The 23,782-nt window shown below is 39.0% G+C and overlaps 2 protein-coding genes across 4 annotated transcripts in view; one reads left to right on the top strand and one right to left on the bottom strand.

Moving 5' to 3' along the window:
• Positions 1–9,148, top strand: part of LOC119723386 (von Willebrand factor A domain-containing protein 8-like) — a 19,257-nt gene extending 10,109 nt beyond the window's left edge. Inside the window, exons 27-44 of the mRNA XM_038193999.1 lie at positions 1,163–1,271; positions 1,399–1,537; positions 1,679–1,866; positions 2,105–2,289; positions 2,470–2,595; positions 2,783–2,865; positions 2,986–3,161; positions 3,414–3,615; positions 3,896–3,977; positions 4,126–4,327; positions 4,699–4,813; positions 5,041–5,150; positions 5,656–5,811; positions 5,934–6,059; positions 6,296–6,454; positions 6,697–6,795; positions 7,085–7,323; positions 8,382–9,148. Of these exons, the coding sequence (XP_038049927.1) occupies positions 1,163–1,271; positions 1,399–1,537; positions 1,679–1,866; positions 2,105–2,289; positions 2,470–2,595; positions 2,783–2,865; positions 2,986–3,161; positions 3,414–3,615; positions 3,896–3,977; positions 4,126–4,327; positions 4,699–4,813; positions 5,041–5,150; positions 5,656–5,811; positions 5,934–6,059; positions 6,296–6,454; positions 6,697–6,795; positions 7,085–7,323; positions 8,382–8,490 (2,605 nt within the window). The 3' untranslated portion in view covers positions 8,491–9,148. The remainder of the gene's footprint in view (positions 1–1,162; positions 1,272–1,398; positions 1,538–1,678; positions 1,867–2,104; positions 2,290–2,469; positions 2,596–2,782; positions 2,866–2,985; positions 3,162–3,413; positions 3,616–3,895; positions 3,978–4,125; positions 4,328–4,698; positions 4,814–5,040; positions 5,151–5,655; positions 5,812–5,933; positions 6,060–6,295; positions 6,455–6,696; positions 6,796–7,084; positions 7,324–8,381) is intronic.
• Positions 8,585–23,782, bottom strand: LOC119723388. 3 transcript variants are annotated; one of them, XM_038194003.1, is made up of 7 exons: positions 23,670–23,782; positions 20,484–20,909; positions 19,833–20,019; positions 12,938–13,036; positions 12,282–12,414; positions 11,617–11,789; positions 8,585–11,105 (listed from the first exon to the last, which is right to left on the bottom strand). In XM_038194003.1, the coding sequence occupies exons 3-7, from the start codon at positions 20,007–20,009 to the stop codon at positions 10,821–10,823; spliced, it is 867 nt and encodes a 288-aa protein (XP_038049931.1). In that variant the 5' UTR covers positions 20,010–20,019; positions 20,484–20,909; positions 23,670–23,782; the 3' UTR covers positions 8,585–10,820. The 3 variants fall into 3 exon arrangements, with proteins under 3 accessions (XP_038049931.1, XP_038049930.1, XP_038049929.1); XM_038194002.1 differs by having other exon boundaries at positions 23,684–23,782; XM_038194001.1 differs by lacking the exon at positions 23,670–23,782 and having other exon boundaries at positions 20,484–21,550.

The raw sequence follows: 23,782 nt of genomic DNA, 5'->3' as shown, positions 1-23,782 counted from the left end.
TCCAACCTTGAACACAGACTGCAAGCAAAACCTTTGCAGAAATCCTGTTTTGAAACAAAGTTTATCAGTGGGGCTCTGTTTCTATTTTCTTCAGACACCAGATATTTTTCTACACATTACATTTGCTTGTGTCTTATTTTCTAGCTTTAAATTCACGTTGCCATTTCAACCTAGAACCCTCTTTAAAAATCAGTCATTTATGTTTTCTTCCATAATATAAAATGTGACTGTACAACATATTTAAATAACAATTCAATCGTGATCGAAGACAATATTTGTAATTCTGTTTACAACGTACACCAGTTTCCCTCAGGAAATTTTCAGCCATAAATTTAAGTTTTAGGGCTATTATGTAATAAACTTAGTAGTTGAAGGATAATGTGTAAGGAGTTTAAGGATATGTCTCATGTATTTTCGGGGATTTACAACTATTTAGATACTGTATTTAAACGCAATTGTATTGTTTCTATAGATTAATACTGTATTTTTAAGTCCAAATTTTTTTTGGCAATGCAACTATTAGAATGTGTGGAAATAACATTGTGAATATAATGCAAGAAACCACTTTGCTTTTGGAAAGGGTCATGAAATAAACAAGTCACGAAGAGAACAACGCAATATTTGTCGCTTGTCAATTCTTCTGTACTTTGTGTGATAAAATGTCAGTTTTTGGAAATGAAATTAAACATAAAATTGGTGTGGAGTTTCCCTTTCCAAGAGTAAAGTGATGTGATCATAAATGGTGTCACTGTTCAAGATTTTAAGCTATTATTTTTGATATTTACGACAGATGCAAGCATTCATTTTTAGGGGGGAAGACATGAGGCATGTACAAAAAGAGGGACAAAAAATGAGGGATTTTAACCAAGGCTTAAACTGGCAATTTGCCAACTTGGAACTTAAAATCTACTATCTACTTCAAGCTGACGGTAGAATTGTAAACTTCTGATACCGAGTGAGTAGCTCAAGAATGTTGTGGAGAATTTGGCCCACTAAAAAGCACAGAAAAATCACATCTATAGACAATTTAATTTTGTGTTAATCATTATTAATATTAAAAAAAAATTGACAAACTGTTCAATGTGATGTCACAATCACTGAATTCCACCCAATTTTTGTATTATCAATATTTTGTTATCATCTTTATTTTGGTTTTGGTCAGGTTTCCACTGCCCGCTGCCCAGCTGACCAGTCAGTGGCACTTTGGAAGCCAAGGGTCAAGCCATCGCAAGATGCTGTGTCCAGTCGAAGAGAGGAAACTAAGAGTAAAGGTAAGACACGTATGCACTTTGTTCCAAGTCGGCCCTCCCCTCTCCCTCCACTCCGTCAGATTTTGACTTTGTAAAATTTGGTTAGATGCATTACATGAATGTATTTTGATGAATTTATTGTTCTCAGGGTCCAGTGCAGCTCGGTGTGAGGGAGTTTCCATTGGAGAGGGTTGAGGCCAGGTCACTAGGCTTCTCGGAGCTCGTCGCATCTTGGCAAATACCTCTGAGCGAGACGACCAGAGTGTGTGACGTGGTCGCCTCAAAATGTGAGTCGGAAAACTCATAGATACTAAAGCAGATACTTTCTGCGCTTAGCAGATTTCTGTGCCTATCAGCTCCATAAAATGAGTCCCTGTTTTCAATCTTTGACAAAATTTGCTAAACGCAAACAATTATTGCTTTTTCAGACTCAACTGTGGGCCCAATTCATGTCCTGACCTCTAACCCCATCTGCCTGTACTCAATGAAGCCACACGGGAAAACCATACGCTTTCTGGACCTGTACGACATCTTCCCTGGCCTGGGTCCCAAGCCCATAGCCATAGCCGCCCTGGGGGAACAGCTAGCTGGCCACGTCCTACTCCACGAACAGATTGTGAGTGTACCTGCAAAATTTTTATTTCTGAGAGTTTTTTTAGGACCTATCCGATCTGCAGGCTGTAACGAAGTTTATGTCACTTGCTACTGATGTGCACATTTTGAAAGACTATTCCACACCATGAATATAATTACTCCACATAACGCAAGCAATGCTCATTTAACCAATAGTTTAATGCCTGTTATCTCATGTTGCCAAGTCTCTTGAAATTTTCTTTTGGTGGTGCAATTTTCAGAATAACAACATCCTCCTGATCAACACCAGCAACGGCGCCACCTCGCGCCTGTACCTGACCTCGCCCCTAGAAACAGCCAAGGATATCATTGGACGTCGCCTGACCAGCAGCAGCGAGGTCAAGGGTCACAGGATGTGCGGCGACCTGGCCGACAAGCACCTGGTGGTGTTCTACCAAGAGGAAGGGTCAGCAAGCTTTGTTGGAAATTATTTCAAATATTTTTGGGCGACTTTAATGTGCATTGGTCACTCCCAACCTATCGTCCGCATTGCCAGTATTTATGAGAATGAGATATATGCACAACGGATGAATTCATCACTTGCAATAACCCTGTTTTTATCCATTGCATTTTTTTTTTAATTCAGTGATCGTCTAGATGTTGTGGATCTACTGAATGGCAACGCCTACAGTCTGCAGCTGCCGTTCCATCTAGACACCATGTTTATGCCATCACCCGATAACTGGCTACTCACAGAGGCAAAAACGCAGAAGTACGTTTGATACTAGACCACTTCTCTCTTGCACAGTTCTGAGAAAAATCTTGAAAAACATCTTTCACATTTCGTGCTTGGTAGTTCTTTGTAGTAAACATTTAGATGATGATTTTTTATTCTGTTTTGCCTTGTTGTGATTGCTTTGTTGGAAGATCTTTTTTGTTCCTTTTTTTTTGCCGATCAGGAAATTCCTCCTCAGCAGACTGAGCCCTGATTCCCCTGTCAACCAGCTCAGCTCCATATTTGAAACCAAACCGACAAGCGCAGGTAGCTTTTGTTTAAAAATAAACTTTTTATAAGTATAACTTTTCAGAAAATATTATTTTTATAATATAAATATGTTGTTTTGGAATTTTAAATCGTTGTTTCTCAACGTCTGCTTTACAGCAACTGATTCAGACTCCTTCGGCACAAGTGATGACAGCTCATTGGTGATTTCCAGCGAGGGTTTGACCTCTAGCGACCTTTCAGCCGCCGTTGGACAAACCATAGACTCACCAAACAGAGTTCTCGCTGACAAGAGCAACTACGGAGCAGTGGCGGTCGGTTTTCCTGAACTGACGGTAAGTCTTCTTGATTTATAATCAACGGATGCATTTTACAGAGAGAGAGAGAGAGAAGAGGTTATGATAATAATATGACAATGACTGTCACGGCTGAAAAGTTCAGTGAAAACCCCTGTTTCTTCTCAAAACCACACTTCTCTTTAGGTGTTCGTCACTTTTCACAGTGTATCTGCAAACTCAGGGTGTATCTGCAAACTTCTCCAAACATTTTATATGACTGAAATTTGTTTGTACCGTTTCTATCGACAGTCTACCATTGATGTGTACACCGTACCTCGAGGCCCAACACCAGCTGATGAAGAATCTCATAAAGGCGACACCTTCCTAAACGCGATGAAAATTAGTAGGTCAAAGGTCGAGACAGAAGCTCCAGCTAGCCTCCTACCGGAGGTCAGCCAAGTCGCGAGGATCGTGCCATCGCAGAGGGCACCAGAGGAGGTCTTTCCTGATGGTAAGGGTAAATATATAACAGGATAAACATGCGTTTTAACCAGTGTGTTAGTGTTTGGTTCATGGAGGCCATCTTGGTCTAGTTCCAGGAAGTTCAACCACTGAATTTATGTAAAACGGTCACCATGTTGTAGGTACCAGCCACAGCCAGGCAAGAATGCATGATTTTCAATGTGGGATGAATGAACTTTTGTGTTGGAAAATCTTGGTACAGGATGCGCATAATAACTGTGAATTTAGGGTTGTTTTCATTCAGTATTTTTTGATATATCTTTCCTCAGGTAAAGTCCCTCCCAATGTTGCTGGATGTATCGAAGTCGCTGACCTGGCCCGACACAAAGTCAAGTATATCCCAGTCCCGAGGTAAGTACAATCCAACAATTTCATCTCTTTTGAGTGTAGTTGCTAGGGCAACAGGCAGACAAATTCTAGAAAATACTGAAAAGTATATGGTTATTTCAAAATGTAGGGAAAATTGAAGTTATGAAGTTTTTTTTTAATATTTTTTTAGTCCCAGCCTATCGGTTCAGGGCTACATGCCATGGGCCTCCACCTCCTCCCAGAAGGTTGCCATGGCAACCAGCGGAGGCAGCCATGTTGTCACCGTGGACACCAGCGGCATGGTGCGAGTGTGGGAGACCGGTTCCTACCAGTTGGGCAAGTCATTGGACGAGTGGTACAAGCTGATTGGCCGAGAAGATAGGCATCTACAAGTACGTGACCTTGAACTCTTAGGAATAGGAGTAACTTGATATATATTATGCGGTATTTTTAAAGCGCTTTATGCCATCTCAAAGTGTTTCATAATTATTACCCCTGTTCATCAGGCCAGGAGACCAGTTTTCTGCAGCAGCTCGAGATCAGTTCATTGTGGTCCTTACCCTCACAAGTACCCACTTATACTTGTCGGTAGAGAAAGGCAATTGCAGTAAAGCATCTTGCCCAAGAACACAACTTAAAATGATAAATTTTCATACCTATGCCATACACTTCAGATTAAACATCCTGTTCGAGTAAATGAGGAAATTATCAGTTAAACAAGAGGTTCCATCATAAAATTTGAAAATACGATTATTTTGCACAGATTACGACAGAGAAGGAGACAACCCAAGATTTACAGAACATCACGCCCAAACACGGCAAAGTTGACCCCACCAGTCAGCCGCATGTTGGCGGAGGCACATGGGCAGGTGGCAGCGGTAAGGAAATAAACGGAAATTATTTTTGTTTTATAATAGAAAACAAATTCTCATTCTCATTCGATATCAAAGCTTGGAAGACTATTTATTTTTAACAGCTTTTTACGGAGGTCGAAAATACTGACTGTCTGTAGTCTCTTTGGTATATTAGTTCCAACTGCCGAGGCAAGGGTTAATGAACAGTTTCATTTCAATAGGTTGATTTGTAAAATGTTGTCTCTTTTTAGGTGGCGTCGGCACAGCTGGTATGGGAGGGGCAGGAGGCCCCTATAGGCTGGATGGGGGTCATGATGTGACCCAGGTCACACAGGTGCAGAAAGATATGGTGCCACCAGAGGTAAGCTTATTACAGATCTCAGTGAAATAAGCTGTTATAAAAATAGGAATTTGTGATGAAAGGCTTAGGGGTTCGAATCCAACTGCAGGCACGGTGTTGTGTCCTTAAGCAGGGTATTTTACTCCCACCCTTTTCTCCTTGCTAAGGAGTATAAATGGGTTCAGTGTAGCTTGTGATCAAAGGCTCAGGGGTTCGAATCCAACTGCAGGCGCTGTGTTGTGTCCCTAAGCAGGGTATTTTACTCCCACTAAATTGTCTTCAATAATGGCAGTATTTGTTGCTGACTGCTAAGTACGGAAATCTGGTTAGCATAGAAAATAAGTGCTTAGCAAATGCAGGTTACCGGCCAAAACGTCATGTGATGTACATTGCCTGTACATTCTCTGCTAATTTTTTCTTAGCACGTAAATGTACTAAGCAGTAATTTCTGTTTAGCAGCTTTGTGACAAGTAATGTTTCTGGCTTAAATTTTGAGTTCTGTCTGTCGGCCTGTTTTTGTTCTCAGGTTCTGCTTGCAGCTCGTGAGATGGCCCAGAAAGCTTTCAAAGACCGACTCAAGGAGATCCAGATGTCTGAATTTGACGCTGAAATGTACGAGCGTTTCTCGTCTGGCGTCAGGCGTCAGGTTACCTCGCTCCGAGTTGTACTGGACAGCTTACAGGTAGGGGTGTTTCACCTGTGTCGTGTCGGACGACGTTTCAGAGTCATGCAAAATCAAAAATGATTAAGAGCAAACTTCACTCTTTATTTTCCGTTGACTTCCTTATTTTGTCGTTTTTTTAGGCTAAGGGTAAAGAACGCCAGTGGATGAAGCATCAAACAGCCGGGGACCTTGACGAGGCCAAACTGATTGAAGGCTTGACCGGTGAGAGGGCCATCTACAAGAGACGCGGGGAACAAGACCCAGAGGTAAAAATAGTACAACATTGAACCGGGGAAGGCTTTTTTGTTTCTGTGATTATGGAAGATAATTTTCTTTAATTAACACAAACTATGGATGAAGTCATTCTTAGATAACAGAGCTTTGGTGTATTAAAGAGATTCTGTTTAATGATTTGACCCTTTGCAGCTTGTGTGGCTTTTTCCCCCAGGAAACTGTTTTGAAACACTCTGACAAAACAATTCTCATTTTGTATTGCATTCAGCTTGGCAGCCCACAGCTGAAACCCAAGAGGCTGCGACTGATCGTGGACGTGAGCGGCAGTATGTACCGCTTCAACGGTTACGACGGACGTCTAGAGAGGGTCATGGAAAGCGCCCTCATGCTCATGGAGGCCTTTGAAGGCTACGAAAAGAAATTTGCCGTAAGTTGGTGAAAGCCCTGCTTTAAAAACTTTTCCCAAAAGGCCTGGAACTTTTATATTTATGATAATTCATACCAACGCCAATGCAAACAAGCAAATTTGATGTCATGAAAACAATTTTGGCAAACTCATAGTGCGAATATTTGCTGTCTGCATCGCAAAGTTGCCTGGTATATTCATTCCTGTGTAGTATCAATTTAATCTGACAAGAGAATTTTCCTTCTTTTTGTTCATTTTCAAAGTATGAAATCTACGGACACTCGGGTGACGACTATGAGACTCCGTTTGTGTTGAGTAAGAAACTACCGTCGAACAACAAGGAACGTCTGGATGTTATCAAAGTAGGTACCATGTACATGTTAACTCTTTCATTTCAAAAGTATTTTGTTTTTGAGGACAAAAATTACTGGTCAATTTCATCTGCAATTTTCACAGAGAAAGTCCAAAATGTAAAATCTAGTTTTTGTTGAAACATTTTTAAAAAATCCCTATAGATATCAATGTAGTTAATCTTTTAAAATCTCAGTCTTAAACCAGAGTTTTTGCAAGTCAGTGATCACAAGTCAATTCTGAAGTGAACCTGAAATCTGGGAAAATAAAACAAAAAAACCCCTAAACTCTGACCCACAGACCATGAATGCCCACGCCCAGTTCTGCATGAGTGGAGACAACACCCTGGAAGCCACCAAGCATGCCATCGAAACCATCACTAAAGACGAAGGGGACGAGTATTTCGTGATCGTGCTCAGTGACGCCAACTTTGACCGCTATGGCATCAGCCCCGCCCTCTTTGGACGGACGCTGACCGCGGACGAGGAGGTCAACGCCTACGCAATATTCATCGGGTCGCTAGGCAACCAGGCAGATGTGTGAGTTACCGTTCACTGGGTTTATAGTTGAGAAGTTAATCACAGGTCAAATGAACAGTCTTATCACAAAATCAAAAGTGAAGAAGTACAAAGGAATGCCTTCAGCTATAGCTCATTTGAGTAGCTTGTGATTTACCTAAAGACATGACATATCCATAATCTTCAGTTCTTATATCATTTTCTTTTTTCTTGCATTTTATGACAAGTTTCCATACGTCATCGTACTAACAAATTAAAAAAAGTTTCAGAATTTTGATTGACAAAATATGCATACTATCAGTATTCATGTATCAAACTTTGTGTGTTGTACAAGATAAAAACCATGTATTTGAAGACAATATTGCAAATTGTAATACTGCTTAAATATGATGTCAATTATGCACAATTTATTAACCGTGAGGAATTCATATAGACATTTCTTAAACAAGATAAGTCTCATTACCAGCCTTAATGCCCATTTTCATTTGTGAGCCACGGGCGAGAACCAAGTTACCTTATATGGTATTATTTCACATATCCAACGACATGATCATGTGAAATAGAAAGTTCTCAATTGTTTTTAATGATTTGTAGGTGCGACGTGTGACTAATAACGAAACTAAAACTTGATGAAGGGTTTTATGGTAAACATAACCACCATAACACATGTGCTTCCACTTTCCAAATCCCACATGCACATTCTTTTTCTTTGGGCCTTTCCCTATTCAGCTACATTTATTTTTTTTGAACACTTAAAAAAATGACACAAGAAACAGATAAATACTATTCTATTTTTTTATTGCGCAAGTTTTCCTAGTATCCTAAGCAAATTGAACTAGTGTTAGCGATAACACTACTAAGCTTTAAAAATATCAATTCTAAAAATATTCTGCAGTCCATTTCCAAATTTATCAATTTTAAAAATGTACATGATTTTTACAAAATTGTACAGGTAGTTTCGTATGATGTTCCATTTCATCAAAATTATGCTTGTGAAAATATCAACTCATCTTGGTTTATATTGTAATTTAACTAATTTGGGTTTTTTTCTCTTTTTTTCTAATTTCTTCTTGTAATAGACTTGTTCGCAATCTCCCGGCTGGCAGGGGCTTTGTGTGTCTGGACACTAAGAACATACCACAGATACTGCAGCAGATCTTCACATCAACTTTGTTGTCCACAAGGTAATAACGGACGGACTTGTGTCAAGGTAATAACGGACGGACTTGTGTCAAGTCTAATCTTGACTACTCCCTCTGTCTAATTTATGGCAAAATTGTTCAAGGAAACTTTTATCTCTAAAAATCAATGTACATTTTCCAATGCAAGCAACAGAACCATTTTTGGAAAATTTGGCAAACTTAATATATTGTTTATACTGCCAACTATAATTTTCCCCCCTTTTTATGCACTGGTAAAATAAAAGAGTTATGTAGTCATAAATTTGGTATTCCAAACGGACTTTGAGTTGTAATTTAATTCTTCGAATGGTGCAAAATTTAATCTAAAAAAAATCGGCTTATAGTAAATTGTCTAGGACAAATGTATCTCTGCTTATTTAAGTATCGATGCTATACTGTGTATGTTTTCAAATGTATACCTAACCATTATCATTAATATCAATGATGTCTGAGGTTTTATAGGATTCATCACGGGTACGTTGGGGATCTTAAATAATTTGTTTTTACTCCCAAAAGTTGTTCTATTTTCACAGTTATAGCTTATCTCCCGCGGAGACAAAGACACACAAATAAAAAACATATACAATTCAAATATTTTTAAATCAAATATCATTTTAGAAAAATAGAGTTTTACATTTGATTTAAAAATAAAATCATGACTTGAAGCCAATGTGTCGCTGGGATTTTTGTTAAAAAGTTTTTTTTAATTTTTTTTTACAGCTCTAATCTTTTCGCATAATTTTACAAAGCAATAGTAATAAAATATCCTTAAAATCCCTAATTGTATACTCAATCACAGCACTACATCTACACTAGGCAAGGAAGCTTATGTTACCATAGTGACCAGGGGTCAAATGACTGGTGGCCCGAGGTCATATGGTTGGTAACCGTTTACATTAAATGTTCACAATACTTGACAACTAGCTACAAAAATGACATTGACGTGGCTAAAAAACTACTTTGGATTCTAACAAGGTAAAATACAAAATGGCCATGAACATGTCTTTATAAAAGACAACATCGTTTGTACTTTCTTAGAAAATACATTCATATGGAGTCTGCAAGTGAAACAACATTGTGTGGATAATTATCACACAGCATGCGCTAAGCCCCGTGTTTTCCCTTTTTACACAAAATCCCAAAGGAAACCAATGTCAATATTGGTTACACATACATTTCGGTTTCAGTATTCGGTGTAAAAAAAAAGGAAACCTCGACATTCAATGCGTCTGTGGTTGCTGGCACGCGTGCCGAAACATATCGAGTTTCATTTTCCAATAAGTTCACCAGGCATTTAACAAATGGAAAGTTTCAATCCGAACATTTTCTAAATTTGGTGAATATCAAATTAAATTTTCTCACGCAGCACCTTCAAAAGTAAAAGTGGCATTTTTTTTTAAATCTACATTTTTGTGGGGGCTTGCACAACTTGGAACATGTATGTGGTCTAATAACCTCAATGCTTTAACACTACAGACTTGTTTAAATTAAGTTGAATATTTTTTTTACATCATATGCACATATAACTGTACAGCATTTTTTCATAGCTTTTTTATATTTACATGCAATGTAATGACAGTCACAATAGGTTCCCCCACTGCACGCTTGGGCAACAATGCACAACAATGCGTAGCCACTGCGACGCCACACTGTACGGTCTGAATAGACACATCGACTTACATGAATGTTGGAGTTCTGTCAGATATTGGGTTTTTCAATAAAAATCGTGATTGTTTAAAAAAAACATCAAGGATGGAGCCTTCATAGATCAATTTATCAAAAAATGAATCGCCAAAAAGCTTGTGGAGCTTGTTTCCAATTTAGTTTGACACTTAACTTGGGGTGGGTTTGTCATCGGGAAAGAACAAAGCAAAAACAAATTCTTCCATGGACATAATCAGCAAAGCACCAATATAAAACATTTACACTTTTGTTTTGACTCGACATAAGTACTGTCCAGTGGCTATGTCACAAGCCTAGTTTCTGTCAACCGGTGATGAAAAAAACTATGGACAATTAAATTCACTAAATATTCTACAACAGCCAAATCAGTGGCTACCAAAATGGAAAAAACCTCCATCTAAAATAACAAAGGCAAAAATGTTACTTCTTTTTTCAGGAAAAGCCGTTTTCAATGACGACAGGACTTATGTATGCTGAACGTTGTTTACAGCTTTACAAAACTGTGGTTTTTCTTTCTTCTTTTTACTGGCTTCTCCATTTACTGCTCCATGCAAATATAACTCATAGTTAATTACTAAATCTCCAATCGGTCTCAAAAAATCTCAGCATCCATACCCCACATGCTCAGAACAATCTTGAAAAACAGAAACATCTTTACACTTCTCCATTTGTTCTCTTCAAATCGACGCGCTGTTCATTGGGATTCTCCACCTCATCATACATGTAGAACAGTGTGAAGGGGTTGGTGCAGTAGCCGGGGAAGTTGGACTTGTGGAAAAGGCTCACTTCACCGTCCCCGTCGGCCCCCCACAACATCCCGTCCGTGGTCCGACTGGGGCAGCTGTTGGCCTGCAGCGTAACCTTACCCCCCTTGGAGGTGTGGTAGCACACACTGATGAGGGCGTCGGGGTCGTCATTAAATGGTGGGGTAGCGCACACCTGGATTCATTTGAAGAAGACACAGGCTTGTTATTCCGTTAGCTTCTGCATTTTTACATTATTTATTTTTTCCCCCTTAGCGATAATAGGCTGCAAACCAGTCACATACGATGTACTTGACACGACATTCTGGCCGGTAAGCTGATTTTTGCCGTTAAGCAGATATGACCTGTTCTGAGCAAATGTCCATGCTTGCCAGCTCCATGATTTTCGCTCATCTCATGAATAGTTTCATTGCAGTACCCACTGCTATTTCTGATTTAAACCAGCCAGATAACCATGGCAAGCTCAGTTGTGGAATGGTAAGATGTCTGCGCTAATAAACAGGAGATCGTGGGTTTGTGTCCGACCCAAAATGAATTTCTTCCCACAATCACTCGGGGGACAACACTGATTATCCATAATTTATATTAATATTTATATTTAAAAATACATGTATTTCAAAGATGATGGAATCCATTGAAGCTGACATTTTTTTTGACTAAATAACAATGTTGGAGAAGTAACTCACCGCTTTGTGTGCCGCAAGGACGCAACTGCCGTCTTTTTTTTTGAAGAGGCAAAGTCTGTGCGTGTACTCCTCCAATGGTACGCCTTCTGTAGCAGCTTGTGGGTAGGACTTCGTTGGGTCTAGCACGTGGAAGAAACACTGTGTGTCGCCCAAAAAGTAGAAGGCAATGTTCGCTGTGTGAGAAGAAGGATATTTTTTTACTTAATTAATATCATTATTATTTACTCCACCTGAACGAAACAATGTCCGAGTTGCCAAAGCAAATACCATAAATATACAAAAGTACTAACAAAAGAAATAGAGTGACAAATATAATAGATTCATACAAAAAAGACATTACATGAGGGCGGGAAAATTATGTCATCAACCTTAAAATTTGATTGTGGATGAAAAAGGGAACACAATTTGGAGAAAAAAAGGGAAAACTGCTGTTGTTGGACAGAATGGTGATCCCAAGTGCAGAAATCAAGGGTAGCACAGCCACAAAATGAACCCTTCTCGTCTGTCAATCAAAACAAGTGCAAAAAAAATAACCAATCAGTTCACGTCTTTAGGTCAGGTGGCTAGGGTAGCCCATATCAAGGGTGGGCGGGGCAACTGGGCAAATCAGAAATGAAACATTGGGTCCAGAGCTGACAATAAAAGTAACAAGCAAGGAATCTTACTGTTTAGATTGCCGACTTTTCCCTTGCAGTCCACTTTGTAGACTGGATTGCCAGTCTCGACGGGGGTGTCGGTGACCCTCAGAAGTCCAAGTTGTGGTGACACAATGTGGACGATGGTTTTATCTGCTGGTTTCTTTATGAAACAAAAAAAACAAAGAATTTTCAATGCTACATAGCAATTACAAAAAATCATATTAGAACTTCATTTCTAAATATGTGGTGTACACCATGGGCCGGGTCTAGCCCATTTATTGTCATTATGGGGTTGTTAACAATTGTTGACTGCTGTGATGTGGGATATGATGTTTTTAACACCTGAGGGGTAAAACATGGCATATCCCACATCACACCAGTTGTTTTGTTACATCGTGCCAATAACTCAAAAAGATAAACTAACTGCGCAAAGCTAGCGCGCCGGCAGGTTCTACACATGCGCAACGAACGCAGTGTGATATCACACGTGTTTGCCTTTTTATAAACCAGACAGTGGCCATTCTAGACCAATGAAATGACAGTATCCAAGCACACGATATAACAATCTTATTTCAAACTTTTAGTGGGCCAAGGTGATGCACAAGTCAGTCGGTCGGTCAGTCAGTCAGTCAGGGGACCAGCAAAAGTAATATTTACGACATGAGCTTAACACACGGCTGTACCTTATCCGAATCTTTGTCACATTGGCTGGTAGCTGACATGGTACAACTCGTACAGTAAGCCATGGCTGTCATCTCTAGGCCTCCTTCCATCTCTGACAACTGCAAAGAAAAATCAAATCATTTTTTTTATCCATACCCTGTCAAAGTTGGAATGTGGCCTAGTGGTTAGGATTCTTGACTCATGATAAGAGGGTCAGGGTTCTAATCCAGCTGCTGGCTTTATGCTGTGTCCTTGGGCAAGCCACTTCACCCAATCTCTCCACCAAGGAGTAAAAATGGGTAACGGCAGCTGGGGAGTAACCTGCAATGATCTGGCATTCCATCCAAGAGGAATCAAAAAATGTTCAGTCTTCCAGAAAACCGGAGATAAACACCGGCCTGATGGGACATAATTGGCTTGTGACAGACTCTGCTAATACTGTCAAATCAAGCATACCTCCTCAGAAAAATTTGGCAACTGCTCACACAAACAAGCCAAATCAGAGCCGAGCTTAGGCCTACATGTACTTACACTAGTAATGCTTTGAACTCCTCACCCTAAAAAAAATGAATCGATATTCAATGCCACTTCAGAAGGAACTCAATCTAAAAAGTGGTCCAGCCTCGCATGCATCAAAATGTGTAACTGGCCCAACTGAAGAATGTCCAGGTATTTATACACTAAGCTTTAGTCTTCCCCAGTTGTTAAAATGAAGCGCAGTAACAGGAAGCATGTGCCATAAGCCTCGGTTATGGTTATGGTGTGCTCTTGATGTCACTTCCTTTTTGACAGTATGGGATTTCACCTGTTTTTACTTTTGCTTTCAATACTCCTGAGGTAGGCCTAATGTTCAAATAGAAATGGTCTGGTAGTTTCTTTTTCGATCGCATGTCATTATCAGAAATCACAAGACCACTGAAAAAAAAAAGGTTTCCATCCCCCGCCCACGAGAAGTGGATGGTAAAGTGCAGATATGTGCACTTTATACCGCTCCTATGCATATACCATGAATTAACGTTTAAAAAAGTTAATGGTACCTGACACAACGTTGTATTAAAAAGGCTTTAATTTTCCTTGAAGCCTAAATTGAAAAAACCCAGGTTCATGCACATAATTTTTTTCCCTTCGAGATTCGAGATTCCGTATGTACATGAGTGGATGCATTGGCATTGTGTTTTATAAAACAAACTGTAGAAAATAAACCAACCATTATGTACTTTTGGTTTTACCAGTTCAAAGTCTATGCGATTATAAACACTGTCCAGTGTTTAGGATTACAATAAAAATCTGATAATCTTCTTGTTGTTTGGAGATGCCCACCAACGGGCGCTCAACTGTTGAAACTTTGAACAAAGAACCTTGTTTCGGGAAATCCCAAATATACTGATTCACTTCCTGGGCTCTGTCTGTGGTTGGGGCACAGGTGGTGGGGCACACACAGCACTACACAATTTATGTGTGTCACACTAAACCACAGTCATTCCTTTTTTTCCCTGGTTTTTTTTTTTCATCCATTTCACAATATGAAATTACACTGGTTTTTTTTTTTCAGGACAGAAAATATATCCTTGGTTGTAAAAGTTAATGAAAATGTTTTTATTTATTTATTTATATATTATTATTATTTATGCCTGGCATGATTCAAACCTGCAAGGTGGCTTGGAGGAATTTGTGGAATTGAGAAAGGTTATTCTCATGCTCACACACCCACACAGGATTCATGTAAAAAAATAGATAAAACTCGAAAATGATATTTTGTTTAAAAAAATGGGTTAAAGTGGTCAGAAATTGCCTCAGATTGCACCACAGAGCATCTAAAATCCAACATTTGTTGGCGCCCTTATAATTAACCGGGCATGAACCCCACTGCTCGCATTAGTTCTGATCGAGTTCCGTCACCAAATTCCCACTCTGACTCTCAGCTCTTACTCAAAGTTGGCAGCCCTGTGTTACTTTACATCCTAGAGCTTGATGCCCACGGAATGATGACATGAAAGTACTACAGAATTACATCTTATCTTTTGTAATAGATTCTCAACAAAGTTGGGATTGCAATCACAAAACCCCAACTACCTCATCATATCCTCAATATGATGTGGTAGTTGTGGTTTTGCACCAGAAGTGAATCCTGGAGTCTACTGTGGTCAGAATCAGAATCATGATTCATCATGTTTGCTTTATTACGTGACTTTGAAGACCCTGTACAAGTCATTTACAAGTCAACAAACTTTCAAAAATGAAACACAATATTTTGCTGAATGGTGGCCTGAAATTTCATCATCCAATTGCCAAATAATCCACTTGAGTGCCGGTAGATCGCTGATAACAAAATCAATCTGGGGCTTTTGGAATTCCCACTAACGATAAACACCCACCCACGCAAAATAACTAGAGAGTTTAAGGTGCATATGTATACATATTCAAAAGTAAGGCCGAAACTTGTAGACTGGTACCTGGCAGCCCTGGCCTGCAGTAGTGCATGTAGTAGTCCAGGAACTGGTATGTATAGTACAGGGGTGGGCCATGGCGTTGCCTATAAAATTGTTTTCTTCAAATGCACCTAGAACGGATACTGCGAAATGTTGCATGTACTTCCATTTCAATGAGGAAGCCGTATGTACATGTACATGTGCTTGAAAAACAGGAAACCATACATCGCTCAAAATCCGGATGCATTGCCAATATTGTGCACGATATCCTCGGAAAACAAGTCACTAAGTCATGGTCCTACCAGTAACTCCTTATACTTCCTTTACTATTTTGGAAATGGGGTTAAGAAAAATTAACTTTGTGGATAAGGCCAAGTGAAAAAAAATTGCTTCTGGTCCAGACTTTTTTAAAAAGGAAAGAGGCGACTTTTTTTCTCAAGAAGATGAATGTTTTTCTGTTCAAAGGAGCCGTTGTCATATGAAAATCAGACTCCTATCAAATCTGGACTCCTTTACCCTATTAACAGTATTATTGGTTAAACCTTCTCACGTGACTGGTCACTCTCCTAATATCTTCACTTAGGCATTCGCAATGAGTCTGTATTTTGTAGTGTCCTAAATTCTCACTACATCGTCACACATGTCCACCAGATTTTAAACTTGCATGATATGCATATGCAGATTTGCTGGAAACACATAAAAGACAACATATTGCAAATGTCTGATTTTAAAAATGGGGGGAAAAAGGAGGCAGGCAGGAAAAAGCAAGCGGGCAGGAACAAGAAATTTGTTAATTTTTTTATTTGGCCAAATGAAAAAAAATCCAAACACTAGGCTTACTGTGTATATTGACCTTCACAGAGAATTAAATTTGGGAAAAAATACTCCAAACTTGTTTCCACAATACGAACCCAAAACCCCTGTTAGTGTAAGCAATTCAATGGAATGTGAATGATGCAATCCTAGGCACTCCAGAACTGATCTGAACCCAACAATTAAGCCACGTGCTACATGTGACTGCAACAGCGGGGAAAACCCAGCATACTTTGGCCCTGTTGGAATTGCCACAATCCACTTAGTCTCCACCTCCCCCCACGCCTTTTTATGGACACCCACGCACATCAAGGCACGTGCATAGTTCATATTTTGTTCCCATCACAAGCCTAGTCACAAGACAGGTTGTGAAATCACCCAAAATACCTGGGGCCGATTTTTGTGTGAAGACCCATGGACCTAGGTTCCTCTATGCGCAACAGAAATTTGTGAAGCAAAAGCAAAACTTGCCTTCATGCAAAAGTTCAGGTGTCTGCAACTGACTTTTAGTGAACTTAATTTAGCCATAGCACAAGTTTGCTAAATAATATTTTCAACTAAGAAAGTCTGTGCACAATTTGGTTTAACTCACACGTGGTCCTTGCTTGTCTGTAAAAAGAAAAGTCAAAGTTCTGAGTTTTCTAATCCTTGTAAAACTTCTAAACAATCGCCCCAAAACTGTGTGCAAGAACTGTTCATGTACATGAAAGTATCGTTTAAAAAAATGAGCGTTTACAATGGCTTTATAGCGGTACAATTTAAAAACTAGTGTTGTTTTACAATTTCACTTCAAAAAATCACAGCATGCATGTAATTCTATTTTTTGGGGGGTGAACTCAGTGATTCTCTGTTTTTCCTTTACCCACCCCACTCCCCAACTACAGACCTCTGAATTCAATGAGGTCACTTAAGTTCATCAAACTTTCAAAATGAAAGAACAAACTACTAGTAGTACTTCCCCATGGAGGGCAAAGATAGATGACATCAACCCACGCATGCCAGACAAAGGGCCATTGGGTCACGTCCTTGAACAACTAAAAGCAAAAGGAAAAAAAAAAAACCCAGATCTAGGGAAATAACAAAGTACTTAAAAAGCCGGAACACATACATGTACTGGTACATGTATCCCGGAACCCCAACAACTGACAGACCAAGTAAGGGCTTAACATGAACCATTTGGAAAAGAGGGTCACCAACAATTAGAGAGAGAGGTGGGGCAGGGGGGGGTGGCAAACTTTCAGCTTGTGGTGTGTGTGTGTGGGGGGGGGGGGGGCAGACCTCAGAATACTCATAGACCCACCCCTCCACCATGCTAAGCCACTGTACAAGTATACTTAATCTGAGAAAAGGTCAATACTTGTTTGCCTCCTTGTCATGCGGTGACAAGCATAAAACGAAGAAATCACATGATGGAAAAATCCCAGGTCACAGTATCTGCAAACTCATTCAGAAAAATATGCACCTTATGAATAGTCACGGCTGACCAACAAAGTGAAAGACACTACTATCTGTAAGTACAAATTGATTTCATCATCAGGGGATTTCCCTAGGTTGCATCACTCAAAACCATAAGAAACACGCCCACCTGCACCTGTAGAGTATACTACCTATGGTTCCTATGAGAGTCCAATACTCTAAAGACATCTGCAATGCCTCAAGGTGCATGATATGACTAACAATTAACTTTCTTTGGTTTGAACAAAATGAGGTACACAAGAATTGTTAAGCCAATCATCTTAACTATGTTCATGTAGTTGTTGATAAGCACCACACAAAAAAAACGTGCAAGATAAGCAATAATATTAAACTTTAATTTCTTATTCTCTGCCCCAATCTGAGTAAAGACTGGTGTTAATGATTTCTTAGTGTTTCCAATAGCAAAAGAATGCTTAGGCCAAAAAAAAAAAAAAATAGTTCTGCATCCGGTTACCCTACCTTTGGTGACCTTAGCATTGCACAATTCGGACATCCAAATTATTCATAAAAATACCTACAATAACAATAGCATTCCAGTAAACTTGTGTATGGTTACGCAATCCAGCTACCGGCGCTTTGGCTCAAAGTGAAATGATGAATCAATCAACAATGACTAAGATATTTGTTGGAATTTGAGGAATTTTGAGAATACCAAGGGCATGGTTTTTGGGTACTGTGTGGGTGAGCAGTCAACATCACATGACTTAGCTCAGGTGCCTTCACAGATGGGGATTCCCCTCATCATGTGATTTGGGAAGTCTCCAGAAAACTTTTCCTAGTATTAAGCATTATCTTTTCCATATGGGGCTTTAATATGGTTACTTAGTGGGAGGGTATAGCAGTGGCATAGCCAGAACTTTGTCAAAAAAACTAATCCCCAAAATTTCAAAATATCGTGCACCACGCGCAAATGGGTCATGTGCAGAGAACATTTCCACTGCATTGATTATTATGCACATCTAAACCCCTAACCCCCCGGCCTCCTCCTCTCCCCCTCCCCCATTTTTTGGTCATGGGGAGGGGGTGGGGTTTCAACTTCCCTAACTTCCAAGGACAAATATGTAAAAACACACGTAAATATGTTAAGTTGTTATTAGTCTGATTGCATCATCACAAACGTGACCCTCAGTGAGTTCCACGTAACAAAAGGACTGTGGTTTTGCAGATTTTAAGAAAACGAAAGGGTAAACAAACTAGGATTTAGTCATATTCATCGGGTACGTCTTTGCCCAACAAAATCTGATTTCAGGTAAAGCGCAGCCTGTGAAAATATTTCAGGGTTTCATCCATTGCTATAGAATTGTGTATATTTAGATTTTCAGATGACGGTGTGTTTTTATATTTTTTTCCTATGTATTAAGTCATTCATTGAACGATTAAAGACACACATTTGGGGGGGGAGCCGTATTGTACTTTGAGTTTCAACTGACATAGATACGTGTATGCCTGTGATGTCGCAATCACCGGTTTTGCTTCACAATACTCCCATTCAAACTGAATTCTTACAATAAAACGTGTTATGAAAACAGTGTTGCCATGAAAACACATAGTAAACATGTAGACGTAGTAAATAATATTGCATCATACAGAGCCCTCTCTGTAATTTTCCATAATGCCAAGCGTCTGAATAGCAATAATACTCTTAGTGCAGAACCCCTCAACCAGAAAAAAGGTAAATATTAGTTCACAAATTTGAATGCAATGCACGGTGCAGGTACGTGTTCACAGAATGACTACAATTGCAGGGATTTAACTTTACAAAATTCAGCTGTGCTTTGTTTTTTATCTATGGTTACAACTTCTTTTTTTTCTGCTGATTTAGGATAATTCATTATTTTGAGTTTATCAACCAGTTACGAAGTTTAATACAAGACAAATCTTTTATTTTGACACTTGTTTCCAATTTTATTTTGAAATTTTGAATAAACCTTTTTAAAATGCATCCAAAAATAAGAAAATAATTTTTTGTCAGTACACATGTAGTTTGATGTCTACATACAGCAATCTTTCATCATAATTTTTAAACTATTAATAAATACCTTCATGTTTGGTGTTGCATTTCTGCACTTCCATGTTTGCCACACACATTTTTCATGAGGTTACCGTTTTGACACCAACCTTTTTCAGTTTTTTTTCCCCTTTTTTTAGAAATGCAGCTAATGCAAGAAGGACATGCAAGAAGGACATTTATTTTTACCTCAGACGAAGTGGAGACCGCACTGTCTCGTTTACTCCCCGGCCCCGCGGACCCGTCTTTGCTTGCTGAGTGAGACTGGTGACCAGGCATTACTCTGCGCAATCTGCGCTGCAGTTTCTGCAGCCGTGAGCTGTTGTGGTTTTTGCCGTCTGTTTCGTCTGGATACTCCCCCAACATTCTGCTCTGTCTGAAAAAAATGAAATAAATAAATCAGAATACAGTCAATACACACAAATAAATAATGCAGAAAAAATGTCTACAATTAATTAGTGCAAAAGTGTTAATTATTGATACAGAAATAAATGCTGGGCGCAATTTGTTGATTTCGGCATCATCAGTCCATCGCGCTGCGCTATCGATCGACTCTGTAAGATATCTCAGATTTTGCTCACCTTTTGGAAAAAAATCCAGAGCAATTAGAAAAAAAAGGTGTTCAGCTGGTGGCAGCGCAATCAACCAATAGCACAGCACGATGGATCGATCGCACACACTGACCGATCGCATCCAACATGAACACAAAGAAAGGGGGGGGGGGGCTAAAAACTTAATTCAAATTTATTTTAGGCTGTTTATTTTATTTTATTTTTATCTTGGTCCTATTTCATATTTATTTGTTCATTTGTAAACATAACAAATTCTCATTTTACTCACCTTCCAATTTATTGCTAATATGATGAAGGGATGAAAAGTGCTCGCTGATTTGTAATGCTGTGGTCCGTCAATAGTTTGATGCTGTTTCTCCTGTTCAAGTGAGTGCAGGCTGAATGTTCTGTGCAAAAATTCAAGTTCAACCAGACTCGTTTGGCCAAATTTGGACAACCGTCTGCGAAGAGCGCTGCTTTCGATCTGAAGATTTCCGACTGAAGCCAGCGCTGTCCCTTGATTCTCCAGGAGCGATGCCTCAAATCACGTGAAATGACAACAGTTTCCATTTTTGGAAAGCTGGAAATTCCCCGGGTTTCCGTAGACGTCGAGAGCTTTCGCTTTGACGATACAGTCGTTTGACCGGTTCCGCAATCGCAAATCGTCTGAAGCGTCTTGTGGCGAAAAAACGCGCTTTCACAGGAAGCTACCTATCTATAAATATGCGCAAATTACTCACCTACTTCATGATATGAATAGTTTTCTGTGATCGTTTGAAAGAGAAATTTGCCAGGACATTTTGTAGAGGTCGGTGCTTTGACCGGTTCCGCAAATGTTTTCCGGTTTCGCAAACGGCGCCCTCTGCGAGACTGGACTGAAAATATTCCTTGTTTACTGGCCAAATCTAGATCGTTTTTGCCCCCAAACCAGCCAAGAAAAGATGTGGATTATATTTCCCTGTACATGAGCCAAGGTCTGCACATTATAATGCGTCCAAATTTACAAAATGTAACTCCATGAAAATGTTATGGTTCGTTGGATTTTTTTAACGTTATAATTATTTGACTTGCTTCAATCCAATTAAATGACTTTCTTGCTTTTTGTGCATTCTGTCTATCATCTTGCAATCACTAATATTTTGCTTTTTTGTTGTCTTATTTTTATTTAGACACACTCTGACGTTGGATAGAACCAGACACAAACCTTGTACCGAATTGCTCCAGTTGGTTGTTTTTTTCTCACATAAGCACAGACCAGCTATTTATGAATTTGAGTTAATATTTTCTCCAGGATCATTTTTAATTCCTATGAAGCTTAAGGAAGTAACTGCATGGCTGGATGAATTGGAACTGAATCATTGTCTGCAGGGGCGCACTGTTTATTAATATTATTTGTTTATTTAATTATTATTATTTATTTACTTTTGTTTATTCCCTCCTTTTTTTTCATTTTACTTTTTTTTGTGGGGGGGGGGGGGAGTGTTTCAATTTTGTTCAGGGTCAAAACACAATATGCTTAATTTTGTGTGCACCAACATCCAGTAGGGGGAACCTGGGGCCGGGAGGGGAGGAGGAACAGGCCTCAGCAGGCCAGATACATACAGGCCACATACATGTACATATTTCACATTCAAATTAAATTTCACAAACAAATTAAAACAAATTGTTAAAAATGTCATAAATCCTATGGCTGTTTCATAGCAATGGTAATTTCTAATTATAATGTTCAGTTACTCCTCATACGTTGTTGCACATATTAACTATGTACATGTATCATGCTTGGGCAACTGTATTAGCAAACCTCATCTACCGTTCGGTGATGCTCTTAAAAGAAAATGTCAACACATTCATCACGTATATCCCGATAACCCTTTCAATATATTGACATGTGATACCTGCATGTGTAAATGTAATACAAAACTAAAGCACTCAAGAAGCTACCCCTTTTAAATCCAAAAATATACCTGTCATATAAATAAATGGTGATGAATCACAGAAATAGACATGTTCTGTGAGTTTTTCATGCAAAGTAGCATAGTTTTTAAAACACCTCACTTCTCTTTCACATGTACTGGTTAATAAAAATGTATGTAACGCCTTTAAATTTATTGCCTTTATGTCTGTTTAATTGTTATACACAAATAATTTAAGCACTTCAGAAGCTAGCACTATACAAAAAAAGAACTTGTCACATAAATAAATTAATTCAAAGGAATGGTGATGAAGACACACAGCTACATGTACTTTCACTATAATATTCAACTTCTTCTTGACCTTCACAGGTAAAACTGAAAAAGATGTGCTGATGGCCTCTTATGCCTATGGCCTATCAGGAGGCTGGCGTAATCTTCTTCTTTGATTTTGGCATTGTCTGTATGAAAAAGAAATTTTATATAAAACGTTTAGTTTATGACCAATTGAGACAAAAATGAGAAATGGTTTATAGTATTTGACACATTTTGTGCTCCAAGAAAACAATCAAAATTTGTGTCTCTGTACTGACGAGAGACTGGTCTTCATTATGAAATATTAGTGGACCTATTTTTCTTTTTGTTTAAAAGGGTAAAGAGTAAGGTTAGAACCCACCGAAAAAGGATAATTTTAAATTTACTAAATTACTGGAAATGTCCTTTGGGTTGGAAACATATTATTATGCACTATTCTTAATTGGTCCCCACAAACCTCACCTCCTAGCCTGGGCTGACTCATGCACCCTGGATGTGGAGAGTTGTAACTCTAAAATGAATCCAACCCCTGAGGCACAACCGCCTCAACATCAAGTATGGGGTGAATTTTTTAGAGCAAAGGAAAAGCGTTTAGTGGGAAGTATTAAGAAAGATTTTTGTATTTTAAATTTTGAAGTCCAAATTTTTTTAATCCAAAACCTACAGTGCTGTCCGGAAGCTGGACAGAAACAAAATCATTTTGTTTCAATTTAGTTTCCAATTTTTTGCACTGAACACCCAGAAATGATCATCAAATTCGACATTTTTAAACAAGGATTAATAGAAATTCTCAATTTCTTTGTAAGTTGTAAAAAAAAAAAAGATTCATGCCAAAATAAATAAAGTGCGCCGCGCTAGGGGGCCGTCATCAACAATACTTGTCAATAGCAGCACTGGTTAATACAGTCACACCATGGCCAGTGTATTGTATAGGCAGTATGAATGCGTTTGCGGAACCGGCCAAACGACCAGCAGTTACTCTGGTGGGTATAGAAAAAAAAATTCAAAGACTTCAAATCTTATATTTGTATGGTGGAATAATGAATAATTTCCGAACAAGTAGCATCTATTGCCATGATTTAATTCCCCTGAACAATCGTGTAGCAGGCCGACAAACATGAAATCACGCTTCCGTGCGCGTTCCATTTCGGCAGTTCGTTAACGGCAAGTGACGGTCGTAGGGGATTTATTTTTAAATGTAAGTGAGTATCCTAAAACTAAAACCATTTTTGAAAAGTACATTGAATAACCTTTCCATCAGTACCAAAGTTTAAGTCCTTGGCGTTTTCGTCTTCCTGAAAACGAGAGCTAGTTTTCCGAAATTGCGGAACTGGTCAAATTGCGGAACCGGTCAATTGACTGT

Source organism: Patiria miniata, unplaced genomic scaffold, assembly GCF_015706575.1.
Source record: "Patiria miniata isolate m_02_andy unplaced genomic scaffold, ASM1570657v1 HiC_scaffold_17, whole genome shotgun sequence".
Classification (NCBI taxonomy): domain Eukaryota; kingdom Metazoa; phylum Echinodermata; class Asteroidea; order Valvatida; family Asterinidae; genus Patiria; species Patiria miniata.
The sequence above is the reverse complement of the archived record's forward strand: the minus strand, read 5'-3'. Positions and strand labels throughout refer to the sequence as shown.

Bases quoted from the DNA above. Each gene is read 5' to 3' on its own strand.
- LOC119723388 (XM_038194003.1), bottom strand. From the start codon at position 20,009: ATGTTGGGGGAGTATCCAGACGAAACAGACGGCAAAAACCACAACAGC. The intron at 13,037-19,832 runs GTAAAAATAAAT...TTTTCTTTGCAG, and splicing joins CGGTCTCCACTTCGTCTGAG to TTGTCAGAGATGGAAGGAGG. The intron at 11,790-12,281 runs GTAAGATTCCTT...CTTCTCACACAG, and splicing joins AAAAGTCGGCAATCTAAACA to CGAACATTGCCTTCTACTTT.